The sequence below is a fragment of the Eschscholzia californica genome, unplaced genomic scaffold, assembly GCF_041429995.1.
Source record: "Eschscholzia californica isolate CP2 unplaced genomic scaffold, dmEscCali1.0.p SCAF_2, whole genome shotgun sequence".
Lineage (NCBI taxonomy): Eukaryota > Viridiplantae > Streptophyta > Magnoliopsida > Ranunculales > Papaveraceae > Eschscholzia > Eschscholzia californica.
In genome coordinates this window covers 60,003,219-60,022,758 of record NW_028238309.1, presented here as the reverse complement: position 1 = coordinate 60,022,758, position 19,540 = coordinate 60,003,219, and the positions used below count along the sequence as shown (strand labels likewise).

Genomic DNA, 19,540 nt, shown 5'->3' with positions numbered 1-19,540 from the left:
ACTAGATTTGATTTTGTGGCTTATGTGTTGAAGTACATATGGTAGTTTTCACTTGTTCCGAGTTACTCGGTCGGGCGATCAGATCTTGAGGTCATCCTGCTCGAACTGTGGCTGATTCTTTGCTAAACACGGTAAATTGATGATCGGATCGAGTAGCTCGGACAAGTGAAACCCTGATTGAGTCCATCTCTGCCCCAAGTCTCGAATCACTGCCAACCGCTTAGCTGAACATGGTGATTAGTTCCTGGCAGGCCTTGAAAACACAAAAATATGGATAGTTTATAAACGGTAAAAATTGTTGGAAAAACTACTTGACAAAGATAGACGTAGACTATCTCAATTGAATCTATGTTCACGATAGAATCTATGATTTTTTAATATGTAACACCAATAAATAAGTAATAGATTGTCCTTTTCTTTTATCTTTTCGAATAACTAAAGAGGATTTGGTTCCTTGATGAAAATAAGCTCGTCTGAAAATGAATCCAATAATAGATTGTTTTGGTTTTTACCCCATAATATTCATCTCCTACTTCCTACTACCACAATTACCTCCGTCTACCACTGTCTTGGACCATCACTGCCATCTCTTTTCTCTCTTTATCTCCTTGTGTAGTTTTTCCCTCCTTTCATCCGCTCTTGTCTCTCTCTCATTGTTTCGGCAAATTCCTTCACCGGAATAGAGAGAGAGAGGGAAGTGGTTGACGGTCAGAATTATGGTAGTGGAAGGGAGGTGAAGATGAAATTAAGAAGTAAAATAAAGATGTGACATAAATTAATTTCGATTGACTGAGTTTTTATTTGTCATGGACTTTTTTGGATAATCTAACCAGAACCTCAATTTTTATTCCCAAAGACACTCCAAGGGAAGTATCTTTCTCTTTTCCTTTACTTCTAGATGTCAATGATATACTAGATAACATTTGACCCCACAAAGAAGATACTCACAATCTTAACCATGTTTTTTTTTATTTTATTTTCAAGAATTCCTTATTCTTATTCTAAATATTGAAAAAAAATTAATGTAAGAAACCCCTTTTCATGGCATAAATTCCGGTAGCACTATGTCACTGCAAGATTTCAAAATTCCGAGTCACAAAGTCGGGTTAAAATAAAATGGCCTATGGCAATTAAGAAGAGCTAAAAGCTTATGAGGAAAACAATCACGATTCTTTTGATCTTTTAATGTCAAAGTTTTCAGTCTATACGATGTAAACTAGCGGGCGAATTAGCATGTCAATGTGGACTAATCTGCTGCCTCAGTTTCGAACCAAATCTCCTACTTCCATTTTAATTTAATTTTTTTTTAGGTTGCACAAGATAATTGGAAGAGAAGAGTAAAGGAATAATTATCTAAACCAAGAGATGCTGTTTCTGTGTAATTATTTTTATGATATTAGAGTTAGGATGTAGTTTTCTTTTTTAATGTGTAAAGGTTGGTTGGCTCGTAATCTTCCGTTTTGATGATCTTTTTTGGTCAAACATATATCAAAATGTACCCAAGTGTTTGGGGTTTTAGTATTTATAAGTACTACCACTTACTGAGTGCCCATCACTTAGTAACTGCAGTCACTTTTAAGTGCGATAACTTTTGTTTGTGTCACTTTTAAGAGCGACGATAGTTGATTTTATATTACTTCTAAATTCTAAGTGTTACTGAAAATGAGCAATTGCCCATTTGATCTCACGTTAAATATCGTTAACCCGTTGACAATTCAAAAAAAAAAAAATAATGTAATAACACGTTTATTCAGGTAATTCCTAATTGGTGGATAAATTGAGTCTCATAGAAAAGGTTTATAAGAACCGTGTGGGTCCATTAGAAAAGCCATATCCTTTTCAACTTGGACTTTAATAGGGTATCACCATGCACGGTTTCAAGGGTCATATGGGTCCAACAGAGCCCCTATTAATATCCTAAATGAGTCAGAGAAATAAAAGTGATTTGAGAGAGAGAAAGAGAACCAGAAATGGTGGGGAGAGAAGTGATGGAGATTTGGCGCCAAATGAAAATAAAAACCAAACAAATAAGAAGAAAAGGACAAGCTTTGGGTTTTATCTGAAGCCACCTGACGCAGCATTTAACCGTATCCCTCATTTTCTCTCTCATCTTTTTTGGCTCTTGACCACCCACTCACTTTGGCTAATCACTCTTTTAGCTCAGGACAAACTCTCTATTTCACAAAATGGTCCTTCGTTCTTTCTTATTTAGTGGTCGGATCCCCCATTAAGGGTGAAAATATGGCGAGACTCTCCAACCTATGGGCACATAAGACACTCGTCTTAGCTTCCCTCCTAAGCACAAGTCTAAGCCTTTCCCTTATATGTCTGGTGTAACTTTGACTACCTAGGCTATTCCAAAACCAAGTATGCTCCAAGAGAGTTAAAGAGCATCTCCAATGCAACACTCAATTTTAGAAATTCTGAGTGTCACCTAAGATTTTTAGAGTTTTTTTCTTAAAACTCCTCTACAATGCAACACTCTATTTGGATCTGTAAGATGACGTGTCGAGGGTGGAATAGAGATATCTCAAGATGACACTCTATTTCTAGAGTGTCCTCATGAGATATCTCTAATTGTCCAACTCGTCAATATTTGATTTTCAACCAATAGAAATCGAGTCTTCTATATTTTCTAAAATAACTATTATTTATTGAAAAAATTAACTCTGCCACATAAGTAAATAAGATAAGTTTAGAGTTTTGCATTGGAGACAAAAAAAAATTGAGGATCTCTATTAAAGCCACCTAAGAGTGAGAATCTCAATTGGAACTTGACACATAGGATAAATAGAGATTTTTATGAGTTTTGCATTGGAGATGCTCTAAGAGCATCTCCAATGCAACACTCAATCTTAGAAACTCCGAGTGCCACTTAGGATTTTTAGAGTTTTTTCTTAAACACCATCTCCAATGCAACACTCTATATGGATCTCTAAGATGACGTGTCGAGGGTGGAATAGAGATATCTCAAGAGGATACTCTATTTCTAGAGTGTCCTCTTGAGATATCTCTAATTGTCCACCTCATCAATATTTGATTTTCAACCAATAGAAATCGAGTCTTCCATATTTTCTAAAATAACTAATTATTTATTTACAAAAATAACTATGACACATAAGTAAATAAGATAAGTTTCGAGTTTTGCACTGGAGACACAAAAAATTTGAAGATCTCTATTGACGCCACATAGGAGTGAGAATCTTAATTGGAACTTGACACATAGGATGAATAGATATTTTTTTGAGTTTTGCATTGGAGATGCTCTAAGCTCCAAAAATACTCAAGACTATTACAAAGAACTTAAGCCTAATTTATCACTTATGAACTCAAAAATTACAAGTATGTCCACAATTCCCAAGTTACTCCACTATATAGCTTGCGTGAATCCTCACTTAGATCATTACAAATGAAGGGGCGAACCTCTATTTATATTAGTTAGCTTACAAAATCGACAGACACGATCGAACCATGATAATGGGTGGGAAGTGTGTGGATCCTTCCACTGAGATCTTTAGAGTCGCTAGAGTACTCTTGATACCCTCCAAAATATCTCCAAATATTGCCAGAATGTTCCATAAAGCCTAGCCCATATGAAGCTCAAAAGTATGTACAAGGCAACCCGACTCACAAACGTTATGTCCCAACTATGTTTGTTGTTTTGGACGGATGTTTCGCTTGTAATATGTTGACGGGTCGAGCCATCTAAGCTATTGTTTAGTGCTCCCAAGTGTGAGTTGTGACAGAAGACCCCATAAAAGCCCACATAAAAAGGCATTGGCACTTATCAAATTTGAACATAGACTTATAATTCAGATTCGGGATATTTTCGCAAACAATGCGAGACTATCATAGTCATTATCACTCTTTGATTCAAAGGGAGGAGTGGCATGATGAGTACCTTTGCTCAAGCTAGGGGTGGAAATTTAATATTTAATATTCATTTACATTAGGCATATTGATATTAAAAAAAAGACTTAGTCAAGATGATCTCCCACATATGACATATCTTGCCCATGTTTTGGAATACCTTTTAATTTTATGACTTTTTTTTTGTGAATACAAGCCAAGTGAAGCCAAGCCAAGGCAAGTCTGTAGGATGAAAAGAAAAAGAAGAAGAGATGATGTGACCTGAGAGTCTGATTAACCTAACCTTCCTCTGTTTGTAATTTTGTATGGTTGGAGATGAGCTGTCTTTGCCTTTTTTTTTTTCTTTTCATTTCACTCAAATGCTTTTTATAAATAAAATCTTCTCTAAAACCCCACTCCCTCTCTCTCTCTCTCTCTCTAAACCCTCTTTCTTCCTCGTATTAGTTCTCAACAATCTCTCCCCAACAACTCTCAATTCCTCTGTTTTCATATCCTTTCTCCTCAATTTTTCCCTTCCCCACTTCTCAACTTTGCAATTCTTTATCAATTTCCACTCAGTTTAACCAATTTTACATTCAAATTTCTGGGTATTCTTTCAACAGGACAATCTTAGCTACCCAATTAAGAAGAGTTCTTATTTTGACAATCAATTTGAAGATGATTACATGATCAAATTTCAGTAAACTATTTGATTACTACCCATAATCTTTCTCTCTCTCTCTCTCTTTCTAGCATGCAAAGGTGAAGTTCTGAACTAAATAAGGGTGAGTCTTTCTTCCTGGTTTTTTCTCTTCATACCTTCCATTATTGGTTACCTGATTTAGTAAGATAACTAGTAAGTATATGAATGAAGTGTTGTTTTTAATGTTTCTATTATCTCAGCCGTTGGATGAACTGACATTTTTGTACCCTATCTTTGACCATGGATTTTACATTTTGCATGTTGGACTATTGAAAACAACTAGTATTTTGATTTTCTTATCAATTTATTGACTTTGAAAAGTACATTTTTTTAATCATGATATATATCATGTAGAATAAAAAATTTCTTAGAAAGATAATTTGGTTTACTAATAAGTTTTAAATTTCTTATAATTATCCCACATGAAATGTGGGGATGAGCAAAAATGGGATTAAAAGGGTCTAATCAAACCAAATAGAATAAAATGATTGATTTTTTGGCAAAACCGAAAAGAGCCAAGTTGATGTAATTTGACTTCGTCTTGAGCATTTTAGAATTGGCCAAACTGAAAAGACCAGTTCTACGTTATGTTATCATAAAAGTACTGTAGTATGTTTACGCGTCATATAATATAAAATCCAATGTAATCTGGAGACCTATAAACATGATCCAATAGCGTATGTCATGAAAGACATCATTCTCCCTTCATACAAAAAAAACTTTCTAAAGCTTGTACACACTATCAACTGTTTTATACATAATAAACAAGTTAAATATTCATTCATAAACTCAATAAGTTATTTTACGATTTTTATAATTATGTTATTTTTGTGATAATCTCTTTTGAGATGCTTGAAGTAGCTAATTTGGTGATATTAATATGTAGCTCATTTTAAAATAGCTATTAGCCTATTACATTTTCATCGGTTGGGCTGATCAACTGAACTGATCGAGGTGGATCAACCCTAATTTAGTGTACAAGCATTAAGGAATAAACTTGTGTAAATTCTTAATGCATGTAAAATTGATTTTTGTGATCTTAACTGTAAATTTTCTTAGATTGATTTGATGTTAACACTATAAAATCACTACTTTTGAGTCACATTTGTTTAGATTATCAATTTGATAAATTATTCCACTAATTAAGTTGATTTTTTGTCTCTTAATGACCTAACCAGTGCAATTATTCATATTGTTGTTATTATTTTTATGGCCTACATTTTTCAACTTTTTCCATGATATGATATTGCCTAACAAAAAACTATCCAAAATAGTACTTGCTTTCCATTTTCTTTACTCTTTCAATGTCAATCAATTTTCATAAACTACTCTAACCTACATTTAAAGAAAAAGTCTTTTAATTTTTTTCGATCCTATATACTTTATCTGAATGACTTTTTCTGCCCCACTAATATCTATTATGGTTCGGAACTTAATTGTCCGGACATCTAATGGAGTTTTATCATAAAATGTCTCAGTGCATTTAGATGTGTATCGCCTCTCATGACTTTCTCGTGCATTTAACAAAATTTGCTCTCTTATGAATAGGAAGAGCAACAAAGAGTCAAATGACAGAACACAAAAGAAGACCAACAAAACTTGACCAAGAAAACCTCATTTGTAGTCCAACAAAACGGCGTAAATCTGACGTTTCTTTCTCTGCCAAGGTATAATCCTCTCATGATAATTATGCATACTGAAACGGTTGGCTTAGCTTAAAATCTGACTTTCAACTTCATAACTAGCAGGAGAGGAAAGATAGGGTAGGTGAGAGGATTGTGGCTCTGCAACAACTTGTCTCGCCTTTCGGGAAGGTATTTTTCTTTAATTTACTCTAAACACACTTTTATTTTGAATATTACACTTCATTACACCAAATCAGCGAGGCTTCATTTTTTTACCACAACGGTAGATTGTTCTTGTGGTATTCTACTAGTATATATATATTCTTAAAACCTATTTTTGTTGTTTATTAGTTGATGGGCAATAAGATGTGAAGGGACAATAGGTAATATATGAAGTGGCCGATTGTATTGAGACATAGACGATATGGACTAGACATTGGCTAATACAAAGCTCTTATTAGAAAAACAAACTAAAACAAGAAAGGAAAACCACTCTTATTTTCTGTGTAAAACAGAACCCAGATCATTTTCTAAAGAGACATTACTCTTGAGGGAGGCTCCAGATATCAGATGTATCTTATTTCACACGTGTCGATCTTGTCAAATATCGGATCTTGGCATCCATATGAGTCCAACAATCAATGTGTAAATTAGGAGAACCGAAGAAATGTGCTATTTGATTTTCCAACTCAAGATAGAACTTAAATGAGCAATTTCAGTCTTATAATTGAACCAGGTTAACTATCTCGTGTTCTTGTTATTGTGCATTTAATCGTATTTCTAATCTCAGTTCATTAACCGAATGCAGACAGATACAGCCTCTGTCCTTACCGAGGCAATGGATTATATCAAATTCCTCCAAGATCAAGTTAAGGTTAGATACTTCTCCAACGTCTTCCGCTTTGCATATTCAAGAACAATTAGGGAAAAGGGAACTTGGAAATTAGAATCCTATATTGGTACTGGTTACAAATTTCGCGACCACAAAATGCTATATATAAATTTATCTCCAAACCAACATCTGAATTGATTTCATGATTTAGATAGATTAGATATGGTGGTAAAATGGTATTGTATACCGTTATCTAGACCCATATGGGATAAGCCCAATTATCATGCTTCTTCCACGCCGTCGAACAAATAGACACATGTTAGACCAAAATATGTCATACATAAGGGGGTGTGTGAGAATATCCCTTATAGAGATAGGAAATTAGTCTCATGGCCAAGAATAATCGCGAGCATCTTCACTCACTGCCAATTGGTTTTGAGTTGGAAGTCCGCAAACTTGGTACTTTTTAGCTTCAGTTTCGCTATCAGCCGACTTCATTGGTTTCTCTTGCTTGTCAATTATTCAGGTTTTGAGTGCTCCATATCTCCAGAGTACGACTGGAAAATTTCAGGTGACTTAAAAGAGCTTCTTGATTTCATATCTATGAAAAATAAACTCATATAAGATAAACATAACCGAACCAAACCAATTGGTGAGTGTTTTTCTTAGGAACAGGAGCAGTACAGCTTACGGAATCGAGGACTCTGTCTTATGCCAATATCCTGCACCCTGAGAGTGGCTCGGAGTAACGGTGCAGATCTATGGGCTCCCATCAAGGGTAGCTCACCAAAGTTTTAACTTTTCTTTGGTGGTCTTGGGCCCCTCTCACCTTGGAAGCTAGCTTGAGAAGTAAAGCTTTCCTTCACACTTATAACCTACACTTTCCAGGACCGATGTGGAATTATCCCAACATAATCCGTACTAGCTCTAAAAGTCAATCAAAAGTTCTGGCCGGCCAACATAATAAGAGAATATCGGCAATGCTGTCACCATGATGGTAATTTACCATTAGAGGAAGCTCAAAGTTTTTCGGCTTTAGATGAGTGACCTTGTATGGATTTTTTTCTATCTGATAAGGTCACTGTTATATATTTGCATGTATAATTCATATAATATATAGGTTAAAAGAATGTATATTTGAAGATCCATCTTGTTCTAAGGGTTCTTCTTATGATCTTATAGCAGCTATAAGTTCAATTTCGTACGTAAATGACCACTTAGTTTGGTTCCTACTATTTAAAATTGCACAAGGAACTTCATTCCAAGACTGTCCTTTTTTCACATTCTTTCACAGGATCAAGATTATGCTAGAAGAGATCAAAAGTCAAAGCCCACTCCAGAGTTAAACAAAATTATCCGTCTCCATTTTCAAGTCAACTCTATTGCTCTCTTGATGGACTTTTACACTCACGATAGACGATTAATTCCTGTTTTAAGTCGACGTTTGTAACCTCTTCTATCATTTTTCAATGGAAAACAACACACGATACCACTTGAACAAATAGGGTGTCTCACAATATTCAATTGTAAATTATTTCAGAAGATGATGTTTATTAGGAAAAAAGCAGGGTCAAATGAACCCAAATAGTTTGCATCATAAGTGAAAAAAAAGAGTGAAAACTTGATTGAAATAAAAAAACATAAAACTCACTCTAAGTTCCTCTCCTAGATTGCCATGAAAACCCCAAACAAAAAGAAAATCAAACTAGAAAAAAAAAGAGAAAGGTAAATGATTAAGCTCCATTAACAAGCTTGAGTACTTCTTCTTCATTAGGAAGGGCAGGAATTGCTCCCTTCTTGGTTGTTGTTATTGCTCCACATGCATTTGCAAATCTCAATACTTTCTTCAACTTTGATTCATCCTGATCAAAATTAAAACCCAAAAGTGAAATTAGAATCATTAGCTAAATTCAAGAATTATAATTCTTTTGGTTTGAATTTGAAACTTACTTCAAGAATGGATTCATCTTCAACAATTTTGCAGAGTAAAGCACCAACAAAGGCATCACCAGCACCTGTTGTATCTACTGTCTTCACTGTGAATGCTTCCACTGTTCCTCTAAAATGCTGCATTTTTTAATGAAAGATTAGAACATAGAATTCATCTTCAACACTTTTACTAATTCATCTTTTGTTTTTGTAGATTGGGTTAGATTTAATCGGCTTGGTTTCAGACATCAAAATGTAACCTCGAACTAGTTAGTCATAGATATTTCTATGATATGATATTTTAGATTTCGTGCCCGTACGAATACATTTTTTTTTTTGGGACTATATCGTATTATGTGTTAGATCTACACAATTACCCAAACATTTTCAATTTCAGCGCAACTTAAAATGAAATATAATAAGGTCAACTATTTGAACTAATGAGTATTCCAATGTTCATGAAACCATTGGAAATGTTGTCTTGCAAACTTTAAAGAACACAATCTATTTGGGTAACCTTCTGAAATCTATGGCCATTCGCATAAAATACTTTAATATGAGAGAGTTGTGTGTACAAATAAACAACTCGTTCATTTTAAACCACTAAGTTGCGGGAGTACTAAAAAGAAATAACAGGGAAGTACAAACACAAAAAATTATGTATTTGCAGAGAGTGACTCGTCTATAAATACAAACCTCTCACAGGAGAAAATTGTATATTTAGGTGGATATAGTATTATTGGTGGAACATAAAATCCACTAAAATGATGACAAGCCTAAATGGGTCTCTTGAGGCCCATGAATGCTAAAAATCCACTAAAAGGATGACAAGCCTAAATGGGTCTCTTGAGGCCCATGGATGCTAAAAATCCACTTGTCTTTCCAAGATTAATTACAATTTAGAAAGTGTATTATGCCTAATCTAGAAAAGCTGCTTAATTCATGCCTCAAGGCTCAAGTCAGTCAAATGTATTTCATGAGTCAGAAATTGTACAAATTCTGGAATCCCCCTAATGACCTCAGAATACCTAAGCAAGATTTCAGATCTGAAATTAAAAATTAAGATAAATAAATAATAAAAAAAACACTCACCTTGGTATAGTATCTGCATCCTTTCTCCCCAAGGGTAACCAAGAACAACTTCAATGAAGGATGCATCAATGATATTGCTGTTTCGTCATCGACGACATCTTTTCCGGTCAAGAACTCAAACTCGACATCGCTGACCTTGATCAGATCGGCCTTGTCCCAGATGCTCAGGATCTGTTCTCGGGCCTCATCGGCTGATGACCATAACGGTAATCGGAGATTAGGATCATAAGACAATATTGCCCCTGCATCCTTAGCAACCTCCATTGCTTTTAAGTGAGCTGATCTACATGGCTCAGTAATCAAACTTATTGATCCATAATGAAATACTTTAGCCTGTAATCACACACATTAATCACAAAAATTAGAACAAATAAACTTTTTATTTTAAATTAATTAGAGTTATATTTTTTTAATTCATTAGAGGTTAAGTAATTGATAATAATTGGTTAAACTGAAATATAAATCTAATTAATGTTAGAACAAAAAAGAGATATTTATCTATTATTTCCACATAAAAAAGAAAGGAATCTAATTGAAATACCCATATCAACTTCAAATAAAAAGGAATTAATTTAAATCACTTTTTTTTTCAGAAAAAATAAAAGGAAGATAATTTTTTGCAAGAATTTTGATAGCCAAAAAAAAAATCTAGTATGGGTCAAAAATAGCAACATCAATTAAATCAAAACAAAAATAAAAATCAACTTGGTTATTAATGTAAATAATATTATGTATAAACAAAAAAAGATCTATATATCATAACTAGTAAAGTCAGACAAACAGATCCTTAAAAGATACTACACTAATATTTGGATTAAAAATAAAAAGAATTACCATTATAATTTGAAAAGTGTTAACAACAAGAAAAACCACATTCGTACAGGATTCTGATCTACTAAACAGATCACGATTCTAATCTAATAAACAACGAATCACGACAAGACATGTACGAAATCTGCTAAGCAAAACACAATTCTGATCTACTAAACAGTGAATCACGACAAAACAGGTACGAAATCTGTCTAGTTTTTATGGTTTGTAGCAGTATTCTTATAATTTATAACTAAGAAATTTACATATATGTTTCAAATTAAAATAAAGTTTTAATAAAGAAAAAAAATGTTACCTTTCTAATGAGTTCAAGATTAAGTTCATCTTCTCTCAAGAGCATATCAGCACTAGGGTTTCTATAAAACATGAATTCACGTTCACCATCGGATCGTAACGTAACGAAAGCAAGAGCGGTACGAGCACCTTGATCAAATAAAATACCGTCACTAATAACACCGTTGCTTTTCAAAATACCGGCTAACATATGACCAAATTCATCATCACCAAGTTTACCAACAAAAGCCGATTTACCACCAAGTCTAGTAATAGCAATAGCAACATTAGCTGGTGCCCCTCCTGGTGCTTTCAAGAATCCTGGTGCTTCTGATAGTGATACTCCTGATACTGTTGGTACAAAATCTATTAACATCTCTCCAAAACTTAGTATGATCTCCCCTTTATTTTCATGGTTATTTGATGCCATGGGTAGTGATCTAATTAAGGTTTAGTTGATTCTAGAGTGAGAAAGAAGAGAGAGAAAGTGATTTAGAGAGATGGGTATGTGTGAGATTGAAGAAAGAGAGAGAGAGGTTTGAAAGGTTTTGAAGTGGATTTTATAGAGATGGGCAGGAGGGGGTGTTTTATTTTTGGTTGTTGGATCTCCTAGTTGTAGTGAGAGAAGGAATTGTGATTTTTGTGGAATTCCTAGAGAGAGAGAGAGAGAGAGAGAGAGAGAGAGAGAGAGAGAGAGAGAGAGAGAGAGAGAGAGAGAAGGAGTCGTATTTGGATGGCTACTTGGCTTTGGGTAATTTAATAATTACAGGATATTACAGAGTCATATTTGATTTAGGTTTTTGATAAGTGTTTCTTGATTTGACAAGAATTTCTATTTTTATGTCAAAATTAATTTAGCAATTTAATTTAAAGATGATTATTTTCTTTGCTTGTCTCAAAAGTTTTAATCATTTTCTCATATTAGGTAGATTTTTGTAATTACAGAAAAGATTGTAAAGAATTTCTACTATAAATTACCCACTTCTATAACTTAATTTAACTCATACGTTGGTAAGAATTTAAGTCATTTCCATCCAAATCCAAAATCTTGTTTTGATTGCGTGAATTGATTGAGTCGTTCACTCAATAAAATTCTAGGCAATTCTGTAGACAGCTAAATAATCTACAACTAATGTTAATAATCTAGTTTCTTTTTCGTTGAAACCTGTCCATAATCTACTTAACCTCCTCAAATTTTGTAACACTAGTGTTGAATTGTGGTACATTCTAATCTATAAATTAGGACATTTAACTTCAACTTCTTCAATAAAATAGAGGATCGATTTTTTAATAATTGACGTCTGTAGAACTGACTCCTTAGTTTATAAAGAATTGAAGTTTTACCGCGAGGATTTCGAATTTTTAAATTATGTCAACAAACGCCCACGTCTTAACAAAATATATGAACGTAAGGTTTTCATTTTTTGTTTAAACACGGAAAATAGTAGGTCAACACAACATTGGCATTAACGCGACAGGAAATTACATTATAACAATCTTTCATTGAAATGGGATAATGGGGAAAAGGAAGACTCCAAACTACACAAAAATAACAAATTTGATCGTCAATTTATAACATTTATAATACAAACATAACAAAATAATTGTCTTTTAAACACTAATGCCAATAAATAAAAAATCCAATTACTCCAATACTACACTAGAGTACTAGACATCTCTACAACCTTTGAAGCAGATAAATAAAAGAGTTAATTCCTATATGTCCCCCTATTTTGTGACCAGCTCCCTTTATAGTCCCATTTTTTTCGTAAATTCAAATATGGCTCTCTATTTTCAACTAAATGTCATTACTACCCTTCTTAATTCTAAATTTAAAACATTAAAAAAAGTTATTTCCACCTCACCTTTCTCTCCACCTCATCTCTCTCTACAACTCACCCCTCTCTCTCTCTCTCTCTCTCTCCAACTCAACTCTCTCTTCTCCGGCAAGGTCGTCGGCCGGAAAATTTTCCGGCCGACGACCTTGCCGGAGAAGAGAGAGGTGAGTTGGAGAGAGAGGTGAGTTGGAGAGAGAGGTGAGTTGGAGAGAGAGGTGAGTTGGAGAGAGAGGTGAGTTGGAGAGAGAGAGAGAGGGGTGAGTTGTAGAGAGAGATGAGGTGGAGAGAGAGAGGGGTGAGTTGTAGAGAGAGATGAGGTGGAGAGAGAGAGGGGTGAGTTGTAGAGAGATGAGGTAGAAAGAAAGAGGGTGAGTTGTAGAGAGAGATGAGGTGGAGAGAGAGAGAGGGGTGAGGTGGAAATAGTTTTTTTTAAATGTTTTAAATTTAGAATTAAGAAGGGTAGTAATGACATTTACTTGAAAATAGGGGGCCATATTTGAATTTACTAAAAAAAGGAACCATAAAAGAAGCTGGTCAAAGTAGGGGGCCATATAGGAATTAACTCTAATAAAATGAATAAATGAGAACCTAAGTTCTAATTAGTGTTGCCACAAAAAAAATCCCAATTAGTGGTATCTAATCTTTGTCTAAAAAAATATTAGAATAAAGATGGGAAAGAATTATTAAATACAAGTTGATAATTGAGCCATTATAAAATATAGGGTTTTTTGGGGTTACCCCCTCGTCACTGATTGGTAATTGAGTTTACTCCCCTTAATAATGATAATTGAGCTTACCCCCTTGGACTTACTATTAGTGACAAAAATACGAGGACTATGTTTGGCGTACGTGAAATAATTGCCACTACTAAGAACAACTATTGTTCAGATTCATATTAGGATTCTACCTCATTTTATTGCTTGATTTGGTCAGGAACATGATTAGTAAAGATTGATTTTGTTTATATATTATTTACTTTCTGATTTTATTATCACATACCAAACATATCCTTAGTAGTTTTGACAAAAAAATCTAAATTGAAGGGGGTAAGCTCAATTACCAATTACTAAAGGGGGTAAATTCAATTACCAATTAATCTTGAGGGGGTAAGCTCAAAAAACCCTAAAATATATTTAACTCAGACTTAACCCTTGATTGTGGTAGTCAATGGGTTAAGATTAGTTTATGCCAAAATTTAGGTGTGGTTAATTGATTTAATCACTAAACAATATCCAAGTATGCAGTGCCACAGTACTATACTGTTCAACATGCTATATATTTACACTTCGAAAGAAAGTGTTTTATACTGATCAAGATGATATTGAGTTAGGGTTTATATATGCAGATTATGTGATAAAGATACAAAACAAACGAAAAGAAAAAACAATCAAAATTAACTTTTTCTACGTACTAAAATGTTTAAGATAAAAATTTAGTTATCCGAAACTTAGATTGAAGTTACTGTTTGAATATCATCTGGATCGCGGGACTAGCAAAATCTCATTTAAAAAAAGTATCGTTCTTATACATATCGATTGGATCCAGACTTGGATCTCGAGTTCAATAGTACAACTGAGTTCCCCAGACTCTTCTAATATTAGAAGAATATTTTTATATATATTTTTTTGTTTAGAGAATATTTTTATATAGTGACAAGAAAATTGAAATTTAAAAATGGGGGATTTGGTGAACAATGGGCCCATGGTTTTATGATACAACTGCCTGTGGTCCTCTTTTCTAATTATTAATTTGGGAAAAAAATAGTGGAGTACCAAATAGTTATAAACAACACAAAGCACGAGGGATTATAATTAAATCATATCTCATTTGCATTTATAAGATTTTCAATGGTTGATGATCTAACCCAGACCCACAACGTTTTTGTTTCTACACCCCCACAATGAGTTTTTAATACAAAATGGGAGTCAACAAATTTCACTTTATCCAAAACCACAAGGTCCCATTGAAAATCATACGTGGTTTTCATATTTGTTTTAGTTTTTTAAGATTTTATTTTCTATTTTATTTTGGGGTAAAATTCGGACAAGGTTTCGAATAATTTCTATATTAGTACTCTTGGTTATGTCTTTTCAGCTAAAAATAAGTCTAGATTTTAATGAACAGGTAAAACAGTAAAAGCATATTTCTAACTTAACATTAAATTTGTTAAAGTTGTAAAGATAAATTATATTTTATTTAGTTAAAAGTCTAACAATTATTTTGTTTGGCCATAAATCCAAACATTTGTATTTTATTTGATTGAAATTAAATATTTTTCGTAATCCTTTTACAAGTAGATGTAACTGTTTTGTAAGCATTCACAACCCTTTTGCAAACAGTTGTTATTATTTTACACGCAGGTGCAATCATTTTGCAAATATTTGCAACTCTAACTCTTGCAGACAATTGTAATTTTCTTCCCATCAGTTGTAAACTGCGAAAAATCTTGAGACGAAGATATTTACAAAGCCCACACGGATAACTTAGTGAGTTAATGGGTTGATTTCGTGTGATTCCCGATTTGTAATTAACTTGTCATAATCTTGTCTGAACTTCCTTCTTGGCTGCTAATTACATTTGATATTTCGTTTTGGTTTCTAATTTTCGTTGAACTTACCACTGTTGTCTCAGTGGCATTGTGTAAATATATTTTTTTGTTTCTTTTTTAAATTTTGTCTCTCTTAATCCCTCTCGTCCTCCACAAAAAATATATTTTGTCTTAATATCCAAACGTTTCTCAAGTTTGTACGCTCTTCTTCGGTGGTCGAGCGACTTCATTCCTCATTTGCCACACGTTTGAATGTTCAACTCACTTTGTACGTAAATTCGAAAATATTTGAAACCTTGGCTCTTTATACTGTTAACTTTAGAACTTCACCTTGGCATGACAAAAATATCTAAAATACAATTTCGTATAAATGACTAAATGAGAGATCATTCTTCAAACTTCGTCAAATTACAAAGTTAATTCTCCGAGAAAAATTACTACATGTTGCTTTAAAGGCCTAAGACGTAAGGAGAAACCTCACACAACCCTTAGTTTTTGTGTTTATCTGTTAAGAAAAGTTGATCTTTACTAATAGAAAATCGAACAATTTACAGAGATAAAGAAGCAATAAACCAAATAATAAGCGATAGATTTAAGTAACAGAAAAACTGATAATTAATAGTAACTAAACTCTTTCAACAAAAAAGAAAAAACTGAACGGTACAAATAGACCTAAATATTCACAGAAGCTAGGGGTAAAAAAAAGAAGCTTGTCATGGAGTTCGTCTCCTTAGATTACGATTTTTTTGTCAAAATTACTCGGGTTGTGTCTGGCATGTAAACATAGAATTGCAACTAAATAATCTACCGATAAGATAAATCTTTTTAATCTTACTTTAGACTAAATCAGATAACAATTCACGAAATAAATATTATGCATAGTTACATTAAAGGATCATTGTTTTCCATAATCACATTTCTTTCCCGCACTGTCAAAGGTGACAGGAGCACTTTAAACATATGTAGCAAATTCTATGAGAGATGAACTCAAGTATCACTTTTTGAGAGGGATATAATATATTCAATGACCAAATAGTATTGAGAGGCTCTCAAAAAAAAAAAAATAGTATTGAGAGGGATACAAAATTTAAGAGTTTCTAATTTAATTGAATAGATTCTCCAATATTTTGTCAAAATCTTCCTTTATCAATTTTAAACACATGGAGATGGGGAAGTAATTCTCCTTTTTCCTAATTTGATGGAGGATGGAGAGATATAGGAGTGATGGATTTCCCTGCTCATCACTTAAGTTTTACCTCACAAGAAACTTCTATAGGCGCCCAACATTGGTGGTATAAGCGCCCTTTCTCAGCCAAATTTTGAAAGGGCTTCTTGTGTAGATGAGGGCACTTACAATCATTATTTCGGTGCTTTTAGAACGTCCCTCTTTTAATGGGAGCTGCACCTCCCAATCGAGTCCTTGGGGAGAAGCAAATTTTTACCTTGATCCCCTAAGTAATCAAAATAACTATAAAACTCTGTAACTAACGGTGGTAGAAGTTGTTCTTGATAAAACTATTTATTACGTCTTAAAAAGTGAATTTGATTGATTTTGAATGAATGAAATTAATCAAAAGACAAACTTTATATTTTTCTTTTTAGAAATTGACTACAAGAGTTATTACAAAGGTATTGATACATTAATAAGATATATCAATTGTCCACACTTGATTGTCCAAGTGGTTGAAAGTGTTGACATAACCTCCAAAATCATGGAGGTCTCAGATTCGATTCCCAGAGGAGATGAAATCCATGGTTATTGAACTTGGGTTATTAAAAGGTATTTGGCGGTTATCGTGCTTATCGCATCTTGATAATGTATCAATGCAATGTATGACTAATGTAGAACAATGTCTATTTCCTAGAACAAAGTTCATTTCATTTCCAAGAAAAAAAGATAAACATCAATAAGATGTGATAAGCACGATAACCGCCAAACTTAAACTTTTAGAAAAACTCGAGAATTCTAGAATTTTAGCTTACATGCACTACCAACTGAGCTATCCGTTGTTGCCAATAAACTTTATGTTATTTTCTAATGTGCATCTATGATCTATTCCATTGTGAAAAGTTGAAGTAGATTAGAGAGAAATCCCAAAACAATTTGTTAAGAAAGATTGGGGTTGAGGGGTCATTTATCAAGTAATTAGAGTTGATGATTTCAAGACTTACAAGGGTTGCTTAAATTACAAAGAAACGAAAATGAGAACTTAAGAAGTGGGTGAATTAGGGCAAACAAGTGGGTGAATTAGGGCAAACAAGTGGGTGGGGTAGGGAGTAGTTTTGGTATTAAAGTAATCCTTCACAACCAATAGGGTTGGTTGGTGTGACTTGTTTTAAAATTTAAAATCAAAAGAACATGTTTGGTGGGGGTGATCATGATACCCTCCATTCTTTTGAGTTTTTAATTAAGAACATAAATTGCTTTTACATCTAGTGCTCTAAATTAAGAAAAAACAAATTGATTTTTATATATTGTTTTTTTTGTTTCTTGACTAATTTTATATTGATAATAATAGCACCAATACTATTGGCCTATCAAGACAGAGCACATTCCAAAAAAAAAAAAAAAAGAAGACATTGAGCAAGAAATCTCCGACGTATCATAGAATAAGAAAAAAAAGTCGAGATAAATTTCTTAATAATTACTTTCTATAAGTGTAATATATTCAAACCCTAATGTAAATTATATATATATATACAATAGTACAAACACACCTTTTCAATCTCACCTTTTTTTTTTTGAAATAGGTAGAATTCCCACAATAATGTTCTAGTTTGGTAATATTTCACTAAATTCTACCTTTTTATGAGAGAATTTGTGACTTATTAGACACTCTTTTTTGTAGATAGAAAAGCCCATGCTATCCATCCAGCATGGGAGATAATTGTAGGTGGATATGGTGTAGAGTGTAGACTGGTAAAGAGTCAGTCATATGGAGTAATAATAATAATAAAGACATAGATAGCAGCATGAAGAACACGTGCATAACATGTACGGCCCTGATACTCCCAGGTTCCTTCAGTAGATAAGATTGAGTCAGTTAATACAGAAGTAGAAGAAGAAGAAGATCAATTTATGACCTAGAAAACAAAGTAAGCCCTTCCTTGCCTAGCTCCATTGAAAATGGGGGAGATCTTGTCTTGGGAATGAATTCTAAGTCAGTTTCAAAACCCAACCCTATTAAAAAGGTTGTCAGATGGTACTTCTAATTTACATCCTTATGTGAAATGCCATTTGAGATAACTACTTGGGTCAAAAGATGGGTCTCTATATAGGCCCCCCAAATTTTGCCACAGTCTCCCCTTTCTTCTAGCATTCTCTCTTGGCTTTGGACTGAGCAGTCTAAGGCCTACGGCTAAGGCAGTTCCAAGACACTCGAATTGATCCGAGCCTAGGCTGTTCAAACTCAAAACAGATTAGTTCAGTTCTAGTGCCCTCAGACGACCATGTTCGAGCGGGGCAAATACAAAAAACGGGACTATGATAAGTTTTGGGGTGCTACAGACCTTCCATGGGTTAAATAGACTATATTTAAGGTAAGATTAGATAAAAAAAAATGACAAATAAGCGAAGTCCCACCCACCTAAGTTAGGTAGAAGATGGCCAAATCGGTCAACAACCCTTGGTTGGTGGTAAGAAGTATAGTCTTCCATCCTAAAAATCAAGAGTTTGAGACACGCTGAACAATTCAAAAAAAAAAAAGGATGGCCAAATCGATCAGAGAGATTCTTAAACCACTTTGGGACGCCTATAGCCAAATAAGGGTGCCCATAGAATTGACTTTTGAGCATTGTTTGCCTTGTCCCACTTGCTAACATAAATCTTTAGTCTTATACCTAGTGACTAGAGATTCATCACATCCTCTAAAGACCTAAGTATGGGTCATGTTCTTTTCTCCAAGACTTAGATTTATTTCTTTGTCCATTGTATAAATTTATCTCTACCACTTATTTAGCTATTTCTCTATTAGCTGTGTGTTTCAATTAGAAATGTGTTCGTCAATAATTTGTTTCTAT

General features: G+C 33.7%; 2 protein-coding genes across 2 annotated transcripts; one reads left to right on the top strand and one right to left on the bottom strand.

The window, feature by feature from the left end:
* The first annotated feature begins 4,063 nt into the window (after positions 1-4,063).
* Positions 4,064-8,243, top strand: LOC147559767 (basic helix-loop-helix (bHLH) DNA-binding superfamily protein). The gene is made up of 6 exons (XM_086661723.1): positions 4,064-4,634; positions 6,101-6,219; positions 6,301-6,366; positions 6,986-7,051; positions 7,536-7,580; positions 7,679-8,243. Exons 2-6 carry the CDS (start codon positions 6,121-6,123, stop codon positions 7,805-7,807), a joined length of 405 nt encoding a protein of 134 aa, XP_086517849.1. The 5' UTR covers positions 4,064-4,634; positions 6,101-6,120; the 3' UTR covers positions 7,808-8,243.
* A 300-nt stretch (positions 8,244-8,543) lies between these two features.
* Positions 8,544-11,822, bottom strand: LOC147559766 (putative fructokinase-4). The gene is made up of 4 exons (XM_086661722.1): positions 11,157-11,822; positions 10,031-10,363; positions 8,960-9,076; positions 8,544-8,871 (listed from the first exon to the last, which is right to left on the bottom strand). The coding sequence occupies exons 1-4, from the start codon at positions 11,562-11,564 to the stop codon at positions 8,743-8,745; spliced, it is 987 nt and encodes a 328-aa protein (XP_086517848.1). The 5' UTR covers positions 11,565-11,822; the 3' UTR covers positions 8,544-8,742.
* Between the last annotated feature and the right edge of the window lie 7,718 nt (positions 11,823-19,540).

Coding starts and splice junctions, on each gene's coding strand:
- LOC147559767 (XM_086661723.1), top strand. CDS start 6,121: ATGACAGAACACAAAAGAAGACCAACAAAACTTGACCAAGAAAACCTC. Junction 6,367..6,985: donor TTGTCTCGCCTTTCGGGAAG/GTATTTTTCTTT, acceptor AACCGAATGCAG/ACAGATACAGCCTCTGTCCT. Junction 7,052..7,535: donor TCCTCCAAGATCAAGTTAAG/GTTAGATACTTC, acceptor TCAATTATTCAG/GTTTTGAGTGCTCCATATCT.
- LOC147559766 (XM_086661722.1), bottom strand. CDS start 11,564: ATGGCATCAAATAACCATGAAAATAAAGGGGAGATCATACTAAGTTTT. Junction 10,364..11,156: donor ATCTTGAACTCATTAGAAAG/GTAACATTTTTT, acceptor GTGTGATTACAG/GCTAAAGTATTTCATTATGG. Junction 9,077..10,030: donor GATGCAGATACTATACCAAG/GTGAGTGTTTTT, acceptor TAAAAAATGCAG/CATTTTAGAGGAACAGTGGA.